Here is a 17,777-nt window from a genome sequence, read left to right on the forward strand (position 1 = left end):
GACTTCTAAGCTTCTCATCTTATGCTCCAGCTGCTGTTGGGAAAGCATGTAAAGACTTTCCCAGTGAAAATGAGCTCCTGCCTATGTCAAAGTGAGACAAAGAAAGAATGCTTTTTCAAAAATAGGCACTGTTCCATTCATGATTGTTCTTTGTCAGATATCCTGGCCAGAGTGGTCCTCCAATTCTGACAAATAATGGGGCACAGCATATCCTCCTTGTCCTGGTTTCATTCAGACTTTCAAATGTTGTTTTATTAAAGCTATATTAGGAGTATGTGTATTGAGCATTCTCAGTACATGTGACGAATTATACAAGCATTAAGCTGTTGGTGTGTACAGGTAATCCTCCCTTAGTGATCACTCATTTAGCAACCATTAACAGTTATGCTTCATAGCATTCCTCCTTGCTGAATGAGGAGACTTAGGACTTATCCTCAAAAATGCAGCTGTCACAGAGTCCCCGCGATCTGTTGTGTTTGGCTGCTTGACAGCTGGCACCAATTAGGAAAGTTGCAGCATTCTACAGTCACATGATCACATTTTTTGTGACCTTACCAGCTGGCTTCTGACAAACATTTGGGGAAGCCATCGGGAAGTTGCAAGTTGTGATCATTTAACATGCTTAACAATCGTGTATGATTCACTTAATAACTGCAATAGGGGCTGCTGTAGCGGCTGTTGTAAGTTGCATGGTTGTGTGATTGTTTTGTTTTATGACTGTGTCAGTGATGGCATTGCTGGGCCCAATTACCATTATAAGGTGAGGACTCCCTGTACAGTAAATTGGCATCCGTCTCCTAACCTGATCGCTAAGTGAGAAATTCTGCTGTTCCCAAATGTTCTCCCACAAGCCTTCCTGCCATACTTAGTAGGATATTATTGCCATTAGAATTCCTCTAGACCTTCTTCTTTGAAAAAAAATGCTTATTTATATATTCATGGGGAAAATATAAGATAAAATAGGATGGAAGCATTTGCTCTTTATCGTAATCTTGTCCTTCTCCAGGCTGTTTCGTTACATTCCCTCTCTTATCGCTCAGTCAGCTGATCTCTAGCCAGTGATTAACTTGGTGGGGGAAGGGAATTGGTTATAAATGGCACAAAAACAAACCCCCAAAGGTAATAAATATAAGTGTAAATACATTTGTAAAAATTAAATAGGTTGTAAGGAGGAACACGCCCTTCTTCTACAATGCCAGTACCTCTTCTACTTTAAAAATGAAATGGTGGTTTTGATATGTTTTCCCTCTAAGGTTTCTTGAATTTCATTTTATCCTAATGTTCAGTAAATACTTTGGTTTAACAAATATTCCAAACAACATATCTTGTAGTGCTGGGGTGTTCCATTCTGTGGATGGAATGTGATAAGGCTTCAGGAAAAAATTGTAATCTCTCTTTTGAGATAGTTATGCTTCATTAGGTTTGTCAAGGCATGCAAGTCAGACAGAAACATAGATCCTTGATTCCTTCCCCCCCCAGATTATATCAGTTCATAACTAATAATTGTCTGCAAGTAAGCGCCAAAATGGAAGCAGAAATTATAGAGAAATGCATCCAGAATATATGTATTTAATCAACAAGAACATTGTTTTTAGAATAAAAATAGAATAATAAAAACAAAAAAATTTCTAAGTACCCCAAAGAAAACTTTTCATCAACAGCAAAAACCCTATCCAACTGGGTCTCAATTATCGATTGAGGACTGGGAGAATAGCCAAAACAGTTTCCTGAACAACATCAGGGTGAGAGCCCTCTTAATCTATGTTTGTGTGGGTGGATATCATTCCAGGCACTGTGAGCCGCCTATTTCTCGGTCCTCCTAAATCTGTGATGGCGAACCTATGGCACATGTGCCACAGGTGGCACGCGGAGGCCTCTCTGCTGACATGCAAGCCGTCGCTCTACCGTGCATGTGCATGCGCTTCCTGCCGCCCAGCTGATTTTCGGGTCTCTGCAGTGTGTGTTGTTTAATCAAAATGCAGTTAAAACACTATACAAGCCATCGAGAAACTAACTATATAAATCCAACAGGAACAGGAAGTGCCTCACAGGAGCAGATAGAGGTAAATCCTAGAAGGCAGGAAGTGCATCACTCAACAATGGAGATGAATGCTAGAGAGGAATAAAGCTGCATACAAGGCCAACATAACACCTGTAACACATTAGGGGAGGAGCGCGGGGTGTGCGCCCCCCCCACACCCTATTTTTAGTCCCAGGGGGCTTTGGGGAGGCCTCTAGGCCCCAAATGGGGTGCATTGTATTATGGGTGTGGGTACGCCTGCTGTCGTACAAGTGTGCACGCTTTCGGCACATGAGGATAAAAAAGTTAGCCATCACTGCCCTAGATGATGTTGCCAATTAATGGGACTCAAAGCATGTCCCTCTCCCTAACCACATTGTACCGAGAGATATACAGTAATTGGAGATAAATAGTCCCTCAGGTAATCTGGCCTTAGGTCATGAAGAACTTTGATGCATTTGTAAGAGTTGTTTGGGTTTTGATATTACTATGTTTTGTTTATTATTGTGAACTGCCAAGAGTTTGCTATAAATTAGGGAGGAAGGGAGAGAGCCAGAGGTGGGTTGCTCCTGGTTTGGCCCGGATTGGGCGAACCGGTAGTGGCAGTGGTGGGAGGCTCCGCCCACCCACCTAGATGCTTCTGCGCATGCACAGAAACGTCGAACACATGAGCAAACCGGTACTAAAAAAAATAGAAACCCACCATTGGAGAGAGAGAAATAAAAGCATTATTACTTATGAGAAAGTTGAACTCAACTCAACTTAGTACAAAACCAACAAACACAGAGTTGGGTTGCTATTTTCTACTTACAGGCCTTCCTGCCCTCTACCATCTTCTGGAGCCCATTTAAGCTCACGCCTACTGCTTCGGTGATTCCATCCAGTCATCTCACTCTCTGTCGTCCCCTTCTTCTTTTGCCCTCAATCTTTCCCAGCATTAGGCTCTTCTCCAGTGAGTCCTTCCTTCTCATTAGGTGGCCAAAGTATTTCTCAACTTGAAATAACATTAAATGACCGCCTCTCTAATCTGGGGCTTCTTAGTTGTGCTGGAAATACTAGGTTCTTAGAGATCTGTGTGTCTCAATCTTTAAGTAAGCACCCTTTCAGAACTTAGCTGGGCCATAAGGTACTTTTGTTTGTATTAACAACTTTTGAATTAGTTTATCGAAGTATAAGATACGAAGAAAAAAAATATGGAAAAGCAAGAACAGAGGAAGGGAAAAAGAGGGGATATAGTGTAATGGGAGAAAAAAAGAAAAAGGCACCAACTTCTGACTCTCTTTGGCACAGTCAAGGGTAACTACAACTTTTTGCTTTTACATAATATGTACAAGCCATTTCTATAACAATAAGCCTGTCTAATTTACAAAAACAGAATCAAGGTTTCATTTTTTTTTTTTTTTTGCATTGCAAACACAAAACCGGGGAAGCATTTTCAAACTAGAGACAAATTTAAATATAATTTCTTATCTGGATAAAAGAAACATTTTAACCATCTCCACTTCCCTTGCTGTGTGAGGAATAATATATCATTCATTCTCATATTTTCATATCTAGTCCCTAATATTTTATCAACTTTAAAATATTGTTCAGCATTACTTTAAAAACTGGCAGACCTGCATATACATACATACTCAATTTTATACATTCAAAACTAAGGTAAAGCTTTCTAACAATACATATATCAATTTTTTTTAAAAAAATGATTCACCCCAATTAATTAAACTATATTTAAGCTACTTTTGTGTCCTTGTTCTGCAACAATACGGATTTTTTTTTATATATATAACGTATATAGAATAAATAGAATAAATTTAATTTGTTAGCCGCTCCCTCTCCAAAAGGACTCGGGGCGGTGTACAATAAAAAACCCATACATATATACATATACATACAATACATATACACATACATACAAACACATACATGTATCCGGAGGAGGTAACACTCGTTAAAAGCATGCAATAGTAATAATAGAATTAAAATTAACAATTAAAATACCCTCAGTTAAAATTACAAATTTAAAAAGATTGTCAGGAGCAATGGGATAAAACTATGGTTGAGCCAGGCCAGCTGATTGGAAAAGGTGGGTCTTGAGCTTTACACGGAAGGAGCGGAGATTGGAGGTAATCCTGATGTCGGGGGAGGTCATTCCACAGGGCTGGGCCCATCACAGAGAAGGCTCTGCTCCTAGGTGTCGCCCCCCGACACTGTTTAGTAAAGCAATTCAGGATGGCCTGTCCACAATCTTGAATGCTTTGGAGCCTATGATTGATTGCAAGGAGAGATGCTGATTGCTTTAATGTTTTCCAAATGTTGCCATAATGCAGTTTTAAAAAAAAACCTGAAAGGGGAAATAGAATCCATTCTGAAGGAGCGCATTATGGTTTTGGATGGAGGCATGGGGACCATGATTCAGCAATATTCCTTAGAAGAAGAAGAATTTCGAGGTCAAGAATTTAAGGATCACCTGAAACCACTCAAGGGAAATAATGACCTGTTGAGCATAACTCAGCCTGATATCATCTACAAAATTCACAAGGTGAGTACAGGTTGTTCTATGAGTCTTGTACTAGAAAGGATTTATTGATTCTTCTGACATGTATGACAACTCTTGAGAGCTACATTCACATGGTCTTCTTGGCCACTTTAAACTGTGTGAACTTAATTCCCAGAATTCTGGCTGAAGAATTCTAGGAGTGGAAGCCGACACAGCTCAAAACTGCTGAGGTTGAGAAACAGTGATATGGATAGAGTGCAATTATGGGCCCTTTCCTCAAAAATGGAAGACGATTGCTGAGTATTGTTCAGTGAAACAGGTAACAAAGAGTAAATCAGAGGATGGAACATTTTCACTAATTTGAATGGACTGGATTATGCACATATTTTTTTACCCTTACTTTGAAAAGACATTGATTAATCCCTATTTTGTGATACAGAATATATAGATTTTGTGATACAGAATATATAGATTTTGTGATACAGAATATATAGATTTTGTGATACAGAATATATAGATTTTAGCTTTTCATCTATTTAAGGAATAGATGAGGCTCCTGCAAGGTCCCAGGTTAAAAAGAACAAGTATAAGGAATATTAGAAAAAGTACTTTCTGCACTGTTCACCAGAAAAAGAAATCTTATATTCTGTCTCGGCAATGGCTTTACCCACCCATTTCAGACCCCCAAAATAGTATGCAATTTGAAACGGTCTTGGGCATCTGTTAGAAATGAGGTCTGCTTGTTTTTAACTCACTGCAGAATTAGGTCTTTAGACGCACTGATTCTCACTTCACTGTTGAACTAAGTAAATAGTCCTTGAGACTATTTACTCCTTTGATTAGATTCAAGGGTTTCCCTCCTGCTTTGTGCATATATTAGAATAATTTATTAGGTGGAAGTAATGTCAGGGTTCACAGACTATTTGAAAAAAAAGAAATTGGGGATTTAGTGACAGGAGATTGGCTTTGATGATCTAGAGTGGAGAAAGGCAAGCTGGAAGGGAGTTTTGAGATGGTGGGTGTAGCAATTGATCAGATTTACACCCCACCTTTTATTTTGTACAACCAAAGACAGCCTGCATACAGTAACGCTCTTTCCTCCTATTTTCCACAATAATCCATGAATATGGTTGTATATAGCATGAATTGGGCTGAGAGAGGGTAATTGGCTGTCTCCTAGCTGATATTCATGCTTAAGGTGGGACTGGAATTTCCATCCTCTGGTTTCTAGAACAGCACTTTAAACACTATACAACTGTGATGGTAAACCTATGGCACACATGCCAGAGGTGATACGCAGAACCCTCTCTGTGGGCACATGTGCTGTCAACAGCTGCTCTTCCGGATTCCGTTGCGTGCATGTGCGGCAGACATCTGGTCCGGCATGCATGTGCACAGCGGACAGCTGCTGTCTTCTGGGTTTCGGCATACACATGCGCGCCAGCCAGCTGGTCTTCGCACGAAGGCTACGTGGTGGAATCCGGAAGAGCTGGCCAGTGTGCATGCAGCAAAAGGAACCTGGAAGTACAGCTGGCCACTGCGCGTAGGCGCACCAGCCAGTTTCTCTCTTCCAGGTTCCTGCGCTCCAACTCACACTGCACTTTCAGCACTTGATGCCGAAAAGGTTAACCATCACTGCTATACCAAGTGGTTCCCAGTTTGGGATTCAGAATCTTCATATTATTTGGGGAGTCTTTATGTAGCCTGAAAGTAAAGGTGCCCTTTATTAACATTTTGACTCTGAGGCTTGGCAACCTGTCCTCACACTGTCATTCCTTGGTGCCTAAGTGGTACTATCAAACAGGAATGGAAGGGAAAGAGTTTCTCCAATTTCTAAGAAGTTACTAGTGTTACAAAACAATTACCCAGGTTTGAGCCTTTAAATACTAGCACATCTTTGTATTGGTAATATGTATCAGTGTTTTACCGCTGGATCTTTTTTTAAAAAAAAACATTTGGTGCCTTTATCTTTTGTGAGTTGCAGATACAAATACACAAAAACATATAACATACTTACAGAAATTATTTCAAAAGAAATAACACTTGAAATTATTGATATTTTCTTAACTTAAAAAGTCTGGGTCAGTGGTGGGTTCCGGATCCCGTTCCAACCGATACGGTTGGAACGGGCCCGGTTTCGTCTACATGGACGCGCACAACGTGCACATGCTTCTTACCGCCTCTGCGAGCCTCCACGACGCTCCAGCTGCTCAGCGGAGCGTCAGGCAGGCGCTGTATGTGCCGTGCGTGGATGCGCCATGCGTGGATGTGCCAAAGACTTAAAAATTCGGTGAGCTCGGGTGGACCCTCCAGAGCACCGTACCGGAAGGTATCCGGTGCTCCAGGCAGGCTCCAGTATGCCCATACCGGGGCATACCGCCTGCAACCCACCACTGGTCTGGGTACACAGAGAAATATATTCAGCCATCAGCCAATTTCACTGAAAATCTAAATTGGGAATTCTTCCTGGTAGCATTTTGATTAAAATACAACGTTCTCTAATTACCTTTGTCCTCATTTATTTTCTTTACCGCTGAGGGGGAAAACAAATCCAAGAGTTCAAAGTGAGACAGTCATATTGGAGCATCCAAATCTGAAATATAACTACATTTCTTTGTACAGTATAATAACATGAATATGGAACAGGAATTGCTTCTTTTGCCACTTTCAGTTATAATTTAATTGTATAATATATTGTAGAGTTTCCTCTCCTGCTGTTTAAATAATGAAAAAAATAAGCTGAGTTTGCAGTTGAGAGGATTTCTAAAGCTTTTCCTCTAATCTCAAAGATTAATAACAGAACTAAAAGAGATCAAGGAAAATGTCCCGTTTTACATCTAGTTACTTTACCTATAATGATAGACAAACTGTTAACTATATGTAATCTATAGTAGATAGTGTTTTGCTAATTGATAATGTATCTTTCGACTTGATTAGAGCAACTATCTATTCAGTAGCCATTGACTGCAAGTTCTGTTTTCTGACTGTTGAATAATTTAATTATAGATGAACTTTGATTTGTGTTGCTCTTCAGTTTACCAGTTTTGAGTATATAGATGTGTCTACAGATTTCAAGCAGCATCCTCCATGTTTTCTCAAAAATAAAACCTAACCGGAAAATAAGCCCTAGTATAATTTTTCCGGATGCTCGTAATATAAGCTGTACCCCCAAAATAAGCCCCAGTTAAGATCGTCAGCCAGACAGATTCATTTAGTACCGTATTTCCTCCAAAATAAGCCCTAACTGGAAAATAAGCCCTGATGCATCTTTTGGAACAAAAAATAATATAATACCAGGAAACATGGTGGTGACTGTAAATGATGCTTTAATTTTCAAGTAGGTCCCCAACAATAGGACTATTTAAGACAACTCCTGAAGGAAATTAAACTTTGCTCTATAGGCCTTCTCCAAATAATACTGCTGCTTATTGTTATTTCAAGACTAATCATAAGAGCCTTTTTTTCCTAACCCTCTTTGTTCTAGAGCTGGTACTCTGTTTAAAAACACTGGTACAGATCCCCGTTGAATTAAAATTCATAATAGGGAAGGTTAGATTATATGTCCTCAAAAAAAATGTTCCTTTTTCAATAAGCCCTGCCCGTATCTGGTTGTGCCACATTCCCATTCTCAGTTATCTGGATTTCCAAGCTTCAGTTGGAAGTATGAGCTAATGGAGTATGAGTCCTGGTGACGCAGTGGTCAAAATGCAGTATTGCAGACTAACTCTTCCCACAGTTCGATCCTGACTGGCTCAAGGTTGACTCAGCCTTCCATCCTAACGAGTTTGGTAAAACAAGGACCCAGATTGTTGGGGCCAATAGTCTGACTTTGTAAACTGCTCAGAATGCTGTAAGTCTAAGTGCTATTGCCACTGCTATTCAGTTGTTCTTTTCTGCTTACAGGAATACTTGCTTTCTGGTGCTGATATCATTGAGACAAATACTTTCAGCAGCACTAAAATAGCACAAGCTGACTACAGCCTTGAACATCTGGTGAGAGTTTTGAATTTTTTGCTTGTCAAGTTTGGGTTTTCCTTTGACCAGCTTTGACAAGGCTGGCTGGCTGGGAATCATGGCAACTGAGACCAATATGTCTAGATTGCACTAGATTGGGAAGGGAGGGATGCTATGAAGCAGCATAAATATTCATGGGAAAAATATAAACTTTCTGTAAGAAGTCCATTAGGTTTGTAGTAGCGTGGTTTTCATTTGTTTCCTTTTGATAAAATATGATTTCGTCTTGGAAATTAGGATTGGACAAACAGGAAATAACCCATAAGGATTAACTCTGTGGCAGTAATCCACCATTCATTCGCCACTCGTGTCTCACTTGATCATTTGCTGAAAGAGCCTCATTGCAAAAACAGCAGTGCTTTGCTTGGTTACAGGTAGCCCTTGACTTTTGACCACAATTGAGCCCAACATTTCTGTTCTTAAGTGAGACACTTGTTAAGTGACATTTTGCCCCATTTTATGACCTTACATGCCTTAGTTATTAAGTGAAACACTACATTTGATAAATTAGTGACCTGATTGTTAAGTGAATCTGGCTTCCCCATTGACTTTGCTTATCAGAAGGTCACAAAAGGTGATCACATGATCTTGGGACATAGCAACGGTCATAAATATGAACAAGTTGCCAAGCATCTGAATTTTGATCACATGATCATGGAGATGGTGCAAAGGTTGTAACTGTGAAAAATGGTCATAAGTCACTTTGTTCAGTGCCGTTGTAACTTTGAACAGTCACTGAATGAACTGTTGTAAGTCGAGGACTACCTGTATTTCAAACTTCGTTACTGTGGATATTTGTTCTTTCCCACTACTGTTGATGCTTCTACAATGTTGCTTTGTACTAAAGGTAAAGCTTTCCCTCGCACATATGTGGTAGTCGTTCCCGACTCTAGGGGGTGGTGCTCATCTCTGTTACAAAGCTGAAGAGCCAGTGCTGTCCTAAGACATCTCCGTGATCATGTAGCTGGCATGACTAAAAGCCAAAGGCACACAGAACGCTGTTACCTTCCCACCAAGGGTGGTCCCTATTTTTCTACTTGCATTTTTACATGCTTTCAAACTGCTAGGTTGGCAGAAGCTGGGACAAGTACCGGGAGCTCACTCTGTTACGCGGCGCTAAAGATTCAAACCGCCAAACTGCCAATCTTTCTGATCGATAGGCTTAGCATCTTAACCACTGAGCCACCGCATCCCTTTGCTTTGTAGTGGGTTTATATAAATTAATCTTTAAAATGCTATTATCTGGGTGAGGACTTTTAAGATATTCGGTTTGAATGGTGAAGATCTTTTTTTGTTAAATCATTTTTCTTCTCCTTGAAAAAAAGCAAACAGATGCCATATCGGCAATGATAGATGTTTGCATCTTTGCAAGACTCTGCCCCTTTCGTATCCTGTTGTCTGATCTGAATAGCAGCCAAGACATCAGTGTTTTTTTAATGAATCATCTCCAGAAGGCTGCTTTTAATTCTGTCTTGTGTTTTTAGTTGACATCATTTTCCAGATCCTTGAGATATATTCATCTGTAATAGTGCTGTTTTGGAGGTGATTGTGAATTATAGCAGTGGTTCCTTGGGGAGAGGTTTTTCCGTGGACCGGAGAGTGGGGGGGGATAGTTTTGCCTGTTGACTGTATCCCACAGATGGGGTTTTGCTTATTTGCGCGGCCTGGTTTCTGGCATACTACGGCCTGGTGCCGGTCCATGAACTGGGGGTTGGCGAGCCCTGAATTATAGTGTTAAATGAATAATCCATGGGTTTGCAAATTCTCTTCGTCTTCTAATGAGGCCGAGAAGCAGCATTATTTCCTTTCTATTTTCAAGAATCTGCGTTGCTCTTTGATCAGGCTCACTTATCCCACTATGTCAGAAATATGCAAATCTCATTTTGGCTTAATGCCGTATGTAAATCTTTCTTTGTACATGTCCTGTCCTCACCCACCTTGATTCATTTCAGAAGTAGAAATTCCTAAATGTGTAAAAAAAAAATCTGGCATAATCTCTGTTTCATTTCATTGTGGCTTTGGTGCGTTTTCGGTCCTAAGATTAGTTCTTGCCAGTTGGTCTTTCTAGAGCAGTGGTTCCCAACATGGGGCCTATGCCCCACAGGAGGGGGGGGCAATTTGATTTTTAATGGGGGAAATTTGAACCTTGTTTAAATCAAGTTAATGGCCTTTTAGGCTTCCTCCGCCCGAGTAGAGTTCACTTTTTGAGTAAAGTAAGAATTATATATCACGGGGGGAGGGGGCATCAGGATTTTAGAGATGCTTAGGTGGGGCATGACTAAAAAAAAGTTGGGAACCACTGTTCTAAAGTCTACACTCTAGGCAATCTGAAGACTGGTAAAGATAGGTGATAGCATTAGGAGCCTCTGTATAAGATCTTTTCACTGCAGAAGTGTAATGGAGGGTTCAATGCAATGCAAATGAAGATTATTGCTTTTTTTTGTATCTACCATTTACCTCCCTATCTGTTATTAGGCTTATCGGTTAAATAAAACATCAGCCCAGATAGCTCGAAAAGCAGTTGATGACGTTACTGCAGAAACGGGTGAGTAACTTGACACACTGATATGCATTTGTGTCATGAGTTATCTAGGCTTGCAAATGTGGTTTTGACTGTGGTTTTAAATGACCTTATTACAAATTTCCTCCCATGAATTGTGAAAAGCACATAAGAGTCATTGGAGCGGTTACCTAATTTGCTGTCCACCTGGAATTTTGAGATATAATTACCTGTATTTTAGTAGCACTTTTTGATTTTTGTATTTTTACCAATAACCATTTTAAGTAGTTCTTGACATTTTGAATCTGCCTTTAGTATTTTTATGCCACGCTGAATTTTCTAGTCCAAGTTCTGATGGCTTTCAGTATTGTGTGAAATAATAAATGCAGTTTGCGGAGCAAAGATGTAATATGATCGTAAGAAGGCTGCTGTATTCTCGACCAATTGAAGCTCTTTAAGGCCAATTCTATTGTAGAGAGCATTGTAGTAATCTACTCACAAGATGATCAAAGCACCAAGGAAGGTGTGTGTCATGTTGGCACATCTGGGAAAACCCGAATGTCTTAACAAATTGGAACTTTGAGCAATACTTTGCCTTGGACTCTTGATTTAATTTTGGATGTTATTTGGAACCCTGACGGTGTGTAATTCTGCACAATACAAAGCTGTGCAAAGATCATGGTGCTATCTGCTCTTCAAACATGAGCCGTGAGTCTAGGAGAACTTCCCAATTGTTTATTGATTCTATACTACCCTAGCGCTAAAGATGGAAAATCACCAGATCCAAGACGCCATAAAATCTAAAGCCACTCTCTTTTGCTAGATTTATCTGAAGTCTGTTCTTCCCCATTCAGATCCACACATACTTGCTATTAGCATAGAACAGCAGTCCCCAACCGTTCCATCTTGGCAGCCCAGTGGGGAGGGGGAGAAGGGATGGTTTTGTGTGAGGGTGAGCATTCACCGCTCGTGCAAACAGAGCTTCGCTCCTGAGCCCAAGTGCCCGTCGCTCACACAAATGAAACTGCACATGTGCTCGTCCGTCGCTTGCGTCTTTTGATTCCATGGCCTCGATGTTGGGGATCCATGGTGCAGAGCTGCGATGGCGAACCTATGGCATGTATGCAAGTGGTGGCACACACAGCCCTCTCTGTGGGCATATGCGCTGTCGCCAGCTGCTCTTCTGGTTTCCGACACGCATCTGGTGTTCGCGATTGCTGGAAAACGGCCAATGAACAGGCATGCATATGCTGGCCTGCTGGTCTTTGGGTTTCCGGTGTTCCGGCACATTCGAAGAACAGCTGGCCTGAGCTAATGCGTGTGCCGAAAACCCGAAGACCAGATGTGCACCGGTCAGGTGGTCTTCAGGTTTCTGGCACTCTGGCACATGTACATGCACACGCATGCACACACATTTCAGTTTGGGCACTCAGTGCCGAAAAGGTTCGCCATCAGTGATGTAGAGCATAGAGAAACATTGCTGCGATGAAAGAAAACCATTACAGAAATATTGACTTTGACCAAAAACACCCTTAGTCATTTGGAATGGGAACAATATCAGAATAGATGAAGTCTTAACACAAAGTAAGTAGGATCTCCATGTTTAAGTGTGAAGTCAACATTTTCTTTTACATTTTTCCTGCCTTTGGGCTTTTCTTCTTGAAATTGTGATAATTGGGCTTTTTTTCTTTAAATGGTGCTAAGTTTGCTTTAGGATTATGCTGTTCTTTTCATAGGCTTCCTATTGCAAAAACGGTAGAAATCAAAAATATGGCAGTACCATGTTTAGAGCTGAAAGAAAATTCAGTGGCCAATTGTAATCCTGGGGTCACAGTTTGCCTATACCAGGGGTGTCCAAACTTGGCAACTTTAAGACTTGTGGACTTCAACTCCCAGAATTCCCCAGCCAGCTCTGCTGGCTGGGGAATTCTGGGAGTTGAAGTCCACAAGTCTTAAAGTTGCCAAGTTTGGACACCCCTGGCCTATACCTATCTTTGGTGTTCACTTCAGGATTTTGTTCATTCATAACCTAAAACAATGGTCATTATTATCAATTAGTGTATAAAGATCAGTAGAAGCAGACCTTTGTACTCAAAAACGGTCTCTCTAGCAAGACATTTTTTGGCAGAACTGATTATCTAACCTCTGAAAGGCAGTCATGGTTTTTCATAATTACATTCAAATGAAGACCATCAGATCAAATATAGTCTATTATTTTGCATTTCTTTGTCTTACAATCTGAAGCTTGTCATTTAATTATTATCCTTGTGCTTTTCTTTGTTAAGGAATTAAAAGATATGTTGCTGGCGCGATGGGCCCCACAAACAAGACCCTTTCTGTTTCCCCATCAGTGGAAAATCCTGATTATCGGAATGTTAGTAAGTATTTCCATTGATAATCATTAATCATAATTAATGATTATTAATTTGGCTTTACCTGCTTCTGTCAATTTAGTTCTAATTCTAATGCAGTTCTGCCATATTGACTCAAAACATTCAACAGTTCTAAAGATTTTCTCACTTTGAATTTTATTTCATGTTTGGCTACAGTTAATAAGTTCATAATTACTGATACATTAAAAGAGCCTTGATCATTTTTTAAGTAATCAAGCAAACATTTAGTAATATCTGATAGCCCATCTGATGCTAGCAATCTCATGTACTACCTCAAACAATAAGGAACTATAACGCAGGTTTAACTTGAAGCTGAAACTGGAAAGTACAACTTTTCATTGTTGTAACTATTTGTTGCTGTGTTTTAGCTTTTGATGAATTGGTGGATGCCTACACTGAACAAGCCAAAGGTCTTTTAGATGGTGGAGCAGATATCATGCTGGTGGAAACCATATTTGATACAGCCAATGCCAAGGTGAGGTTTTAAGTAGAATCTTGGAAGTTCATAATGATAATGTCCACTCCCAATAATATGTGAAAAGGAAGTCATTGCATATACTAATCAGTGTGCTGTCACATATTATACTGTAAAATGAGAGGTTGACTCCCCTTTAAGAGCAACTGAAGATTTGAGTACCGCTGCCCTATGATTTATTGCAGGGCTGTCAAGCTCATGAACTGCAGGCTGGATGTGTCATGCGCTGGCCACACCCATACCCGGTTTAGCGAAGGGGGGAAAAGTACCAATATGTCACATGATGCTACTGTGACCAAGCAAGTTTGACACTCCTGGTTTATGGTGTTGGCAATTCAGATTTGGAAATCTGCGTCATGAAATTTTAAAAAAATGTACTTTTCCCTTAACTAAAGAGAAGTCTTAGAAACGGAACCAGCAAAAGGGACACAATTATCTTGATCTGTTTTCTGGAATTCTTGTACAAAGTCAAGACAGTATAGTGAAGCAAATAGAGTCAAACGTGAATCTTAAGTCTAGTTTGCATTAGAGATAAAGTTTATAACATGGGAAGTTCCTTAACCTCTCTCTCTGAGCCTTGAAGATCTCTGTGAAGTTCATACTCCAGCCTCACTGAAGCTTTAATTTGGGATTTAAAATAAAGTTTGTGATATATTGCAATTTCTTTTTATATCTACCAATGTGTTCTCTGTGCTGTGCTCAGTTGAGTTGAGGTCTTATGAAGGCATCTTACCTGATTCAGTTTATGTATGGACTTTCAGGGTCTATTTTGTAATGAATCCTGCAATAGAAGACACAGGCCAGCATGTTTCTTTGTGGTTGCAAATGTCCAGCAGGCTCCACTGTGGTTTGCATACTTTTCTTGACTGTCTGTATGCATGTTTTGGAGCAGGATGGAGCTGTACACTTTCCTTAGTGGTAATTTGTCCTCTTTCTCTTCCATATCTGTGAAATGAGAATTTCCTAGAGTAAAAGGAATTAATTTATCATGATATTTTCATTGAACAGGCAGCTCTCTTTGCTCTCCAAAAGTTATTTGAAGAAGAATATGAACCGAGACCCCTGTTTGTGAGTATATTCTAATTATACTTAAAATTATCCAGCTCTTCTGAAAAAGAGTACATTCCCTTTTTTCTACAAGAGGAGTTAATATAATCAAGAACGCTGTGTTTTGGAAACCTCACATATTGTGTGTTAGCTTGCTCTTTTCAATATGTGCTTTATAATCATATTAAATGATAATAAATGAATGACCTGCCATACACAGGAGTCTGAAAATGTCCCCTCAATAATATTACCAGTGTGCCAAATTATAAGAATCTTGCCTAGCCTCCTAATTGTCTTACCTTGGAAGATGCCAGTCTTGAATCCTGACTAATTTTCACACTAAGTTATGGCTTCATTAGCTGATAAAGCTGAATTGTGGGCTCAGCAACTGTAACGTGTGGCATATTTTGTCTGTTTTACATGTCCGAAAATGTTTTAATTCCTGCCCAGAGTCTCTGCATACTAAAAATACAAATAAATAATAATATTGCTCAGTGTGCAGTTCTGTGCAGTTAACTCAGAGGGTAGCTGTGGCTGAGTCTTGGAATGCCCCTCTTCTCCCCAGCTGCTGCCTTTATGTTTCCTGTTTTAAATGTGCTGAGGTCCAACTGGGAACTTCAATAGCAGCTGAAAGCTTCCTAAATCTTATTGATAGCTTCCTTTTCACCAGTGCTCCATACAGATAGCAGGCAACACCTCCTTCTCCTGCCTAGAGCAGCCAGCCTGCCTGGTGCAAGTGTGGGTAGTTGGATGTTTTGATGAGATTGTTACATCCCATCTGTCCTTGATTGACCAATGTGCTTTTGGAGAAGGTTGTCCTCTGCACCTTGTGACCTGAAGCTGGGAGATGATATTTCCACTAGGGAACATCTGTCATTGATTAAAAGAAGAACACGTATTTAACACATATATTCTCCACAGGCTCTTGGCACTTGATCCCCCAAATTATTTTGCTGACATGAGGGCATGTGGTGCACAAGGATAGCAAGGGAAAAACCAATCATTTTGCTTTTATAAGCTTGTGATATTTTTAGGGCACAACGGGTAGGCTTAATGGAGAAGAACTTGGTATGTGCAACAATTCAGAGGATAGTCTGTTGAACTGATTTCGCTGCTACTTTTGGTTCTGCTATATGTTATTGTTTCCATGGAGACCTTAAGTGGTTTTCATGTGGTTTTTTTTTGGGGGGGGGGTAATGTGAACATATACACTGTATACCAGATTAGAAATATACCCCTAATTAAAAAAAGGTTTGCAATGTCCGGAAGAAATGTCAAGCTTCATAAGGCTTGAGTAAGAATAAAAGATAGATGAGGAGAAAGACATATTCTCATACTGCTATAGAAAATGGACTGTTTTTTAAAAAAAAACATATTTGAGCAAAATCATTAAAATTTGACTGAGTTTTGAGTATTGAATACAGATTAAAAATTTATTCTGATGTGCTTTTTGGAAAGAGCGGCCTTCTCCAGGCAGTTCCCTTTAAGGTGAAATGAAGCTTCAGCCCAGGGGTGGCTGGGGTTTGTGGGTATTGTAGTCCCCCATCCCCCCCCCCCCAATGCACAGAAGGGATCTGGATATTGTGCTCCCCAAATAAAGAAGGGATTTGAAGAAAGATGGGGTAGGGAAAAACAGCTACTCACTTCCAATTTTGTGGCCAGTCCGATGTTTTCCACAGAAGCATTAAAGTTAATTTCAGTTTAGCATGTATTATTGCTTTGTTTTTAATGTTGTTTTGACTTTCTCACTATTCTTCTCCCTTGTGGTCTATAGGTATCAGGAACTATTGTTGATAAAAGTGGCCGTACTCTCTCTGGACAGACTGGGGAAGCATTTGTCATCAGCATATCTCACAGCCAGCCACTTTGGTGAGAAAACAGACACCCTGGATATGCTTTAGAATAAGCATTGCAGCCGCAGTAGATTCTATAACCATTTTCCTAAAAGAGATTCTCAAAGAAGGAGCTTGCAGAGTTGTTAATTGCTGCTGTTGCTCAGATTATCTACAGTCTAAAATCACTGGCTTTTTTCAGAGAAATCATTAATTTCAAAGAATGCATTTCTCCATAGGGAAATGCAGATATCTGGAGAAATCAAATCCTGCCAGGCCTCTCTCTTAATATGGTTTCTTGACTGCTGAAAAGGGATTGGCACACGCACACATACTCCCCAAATTGTTTTATAAGTGCTCAATATACCAACTTTTTATCCACTTGCATAATCTTGATTTGCTTGGTGATTTTCTTCCTTGTCCCCTATAGTTTGCGCATTGGATATGATCCCAAACAGATCTGCAGTTTTCCTCCTTCAGTCTGTGCCTACAGCTTGACAACAGTTAATAAATACTGCCAAGCAGATGAGTACTTTAGGTTTATCAGCTGAAGAAATGAGAACAGCTGCTTTGTTTGTCCCTGGTTGACAAAATTTGTCACATCTGGTAAAGTTTGGAAATGCTTGACGTGAAGCTCTACCGCAGTTAATTCATCTCATTACACAGATGCAGTGCAGCAGTTACAGGCGGAAGTCTGCTCTTCCTCTCTGGTTTTGTGTCTTGGGGAAATGACGGATCAAAAAGGAGAAAGCAAGAAGGAATAGAAAATCTGTAAAGGGAGGTCAACCAATGAGGCTGGTAGGAAGATAGATGGAATGCTGTAATGGGGCAAAGAACCTAAAGTGACAAGGGAGCTCTGATTGGCGAGTTAAAAAGTGTAAAAAGATTATAAATCAGACATGACTTAATAGATTTAAATGGAAATAATTTATTTATGGATTGATAAGGGCAGCATCTTTGGCCATACTTATCCTGGCTGCAGCTCTTTTTGAATAA

General features: G+C 40.1%; 1 protein-coding gene across 2 annotated transcripts in view; it reads left to right on the forward strand.

Moving 5' to 3' along the window:
- The window catches only part of MTR (5-methyltetrahydrofolate-homocysteine methyltransferase), a 92,576-nt gene that overhangs the window by 1,495 nt on the left and 73,304 nt on the right, over positions 1-17,777 (forward strand). For both annotated transcript variants that reach the window (XM_081944861.1, XM_081944862.1), the window contains exons 2-8: positions 4,351-4,562; positions 8,424-8,513; positions 11,010-11,079; positions 13,320-13,412; positions 13,796-13,902; positions 14,911-14,970; positions 16,724-16,818. In XM_081944861.1, coding sequence (XP_081800987.1) covers positions 4,351-4,562; positions 8,424-8,513; positions 11,010-11,079; positions 13,320-13,412; positions 13,796-13,902; positions 14,911-14,970; positions 16,724-16,818 — 727 coding nt within the window. The remainder of the gene's footprint in view (positions 1-4,350; positions 4,563-8,423; positions 8,514-11,009; positions 11,080-13,319; positions 13,413-13,795; positions 13,903-14,910; positions 14,971-16,723; positions 16,819-17,777) is intronic.

The sequence above is a fragment of the Natrix helvetica genome, assembly GCF_964273705.1.
Source record: "Natrix helvetica genome assembly, chromosome: 2".
NCBI lineage: Eukaryota > Metazoa > Chordata > Lepidosauria > Squamata > Natricidae > Natrix > Natrix helvetica.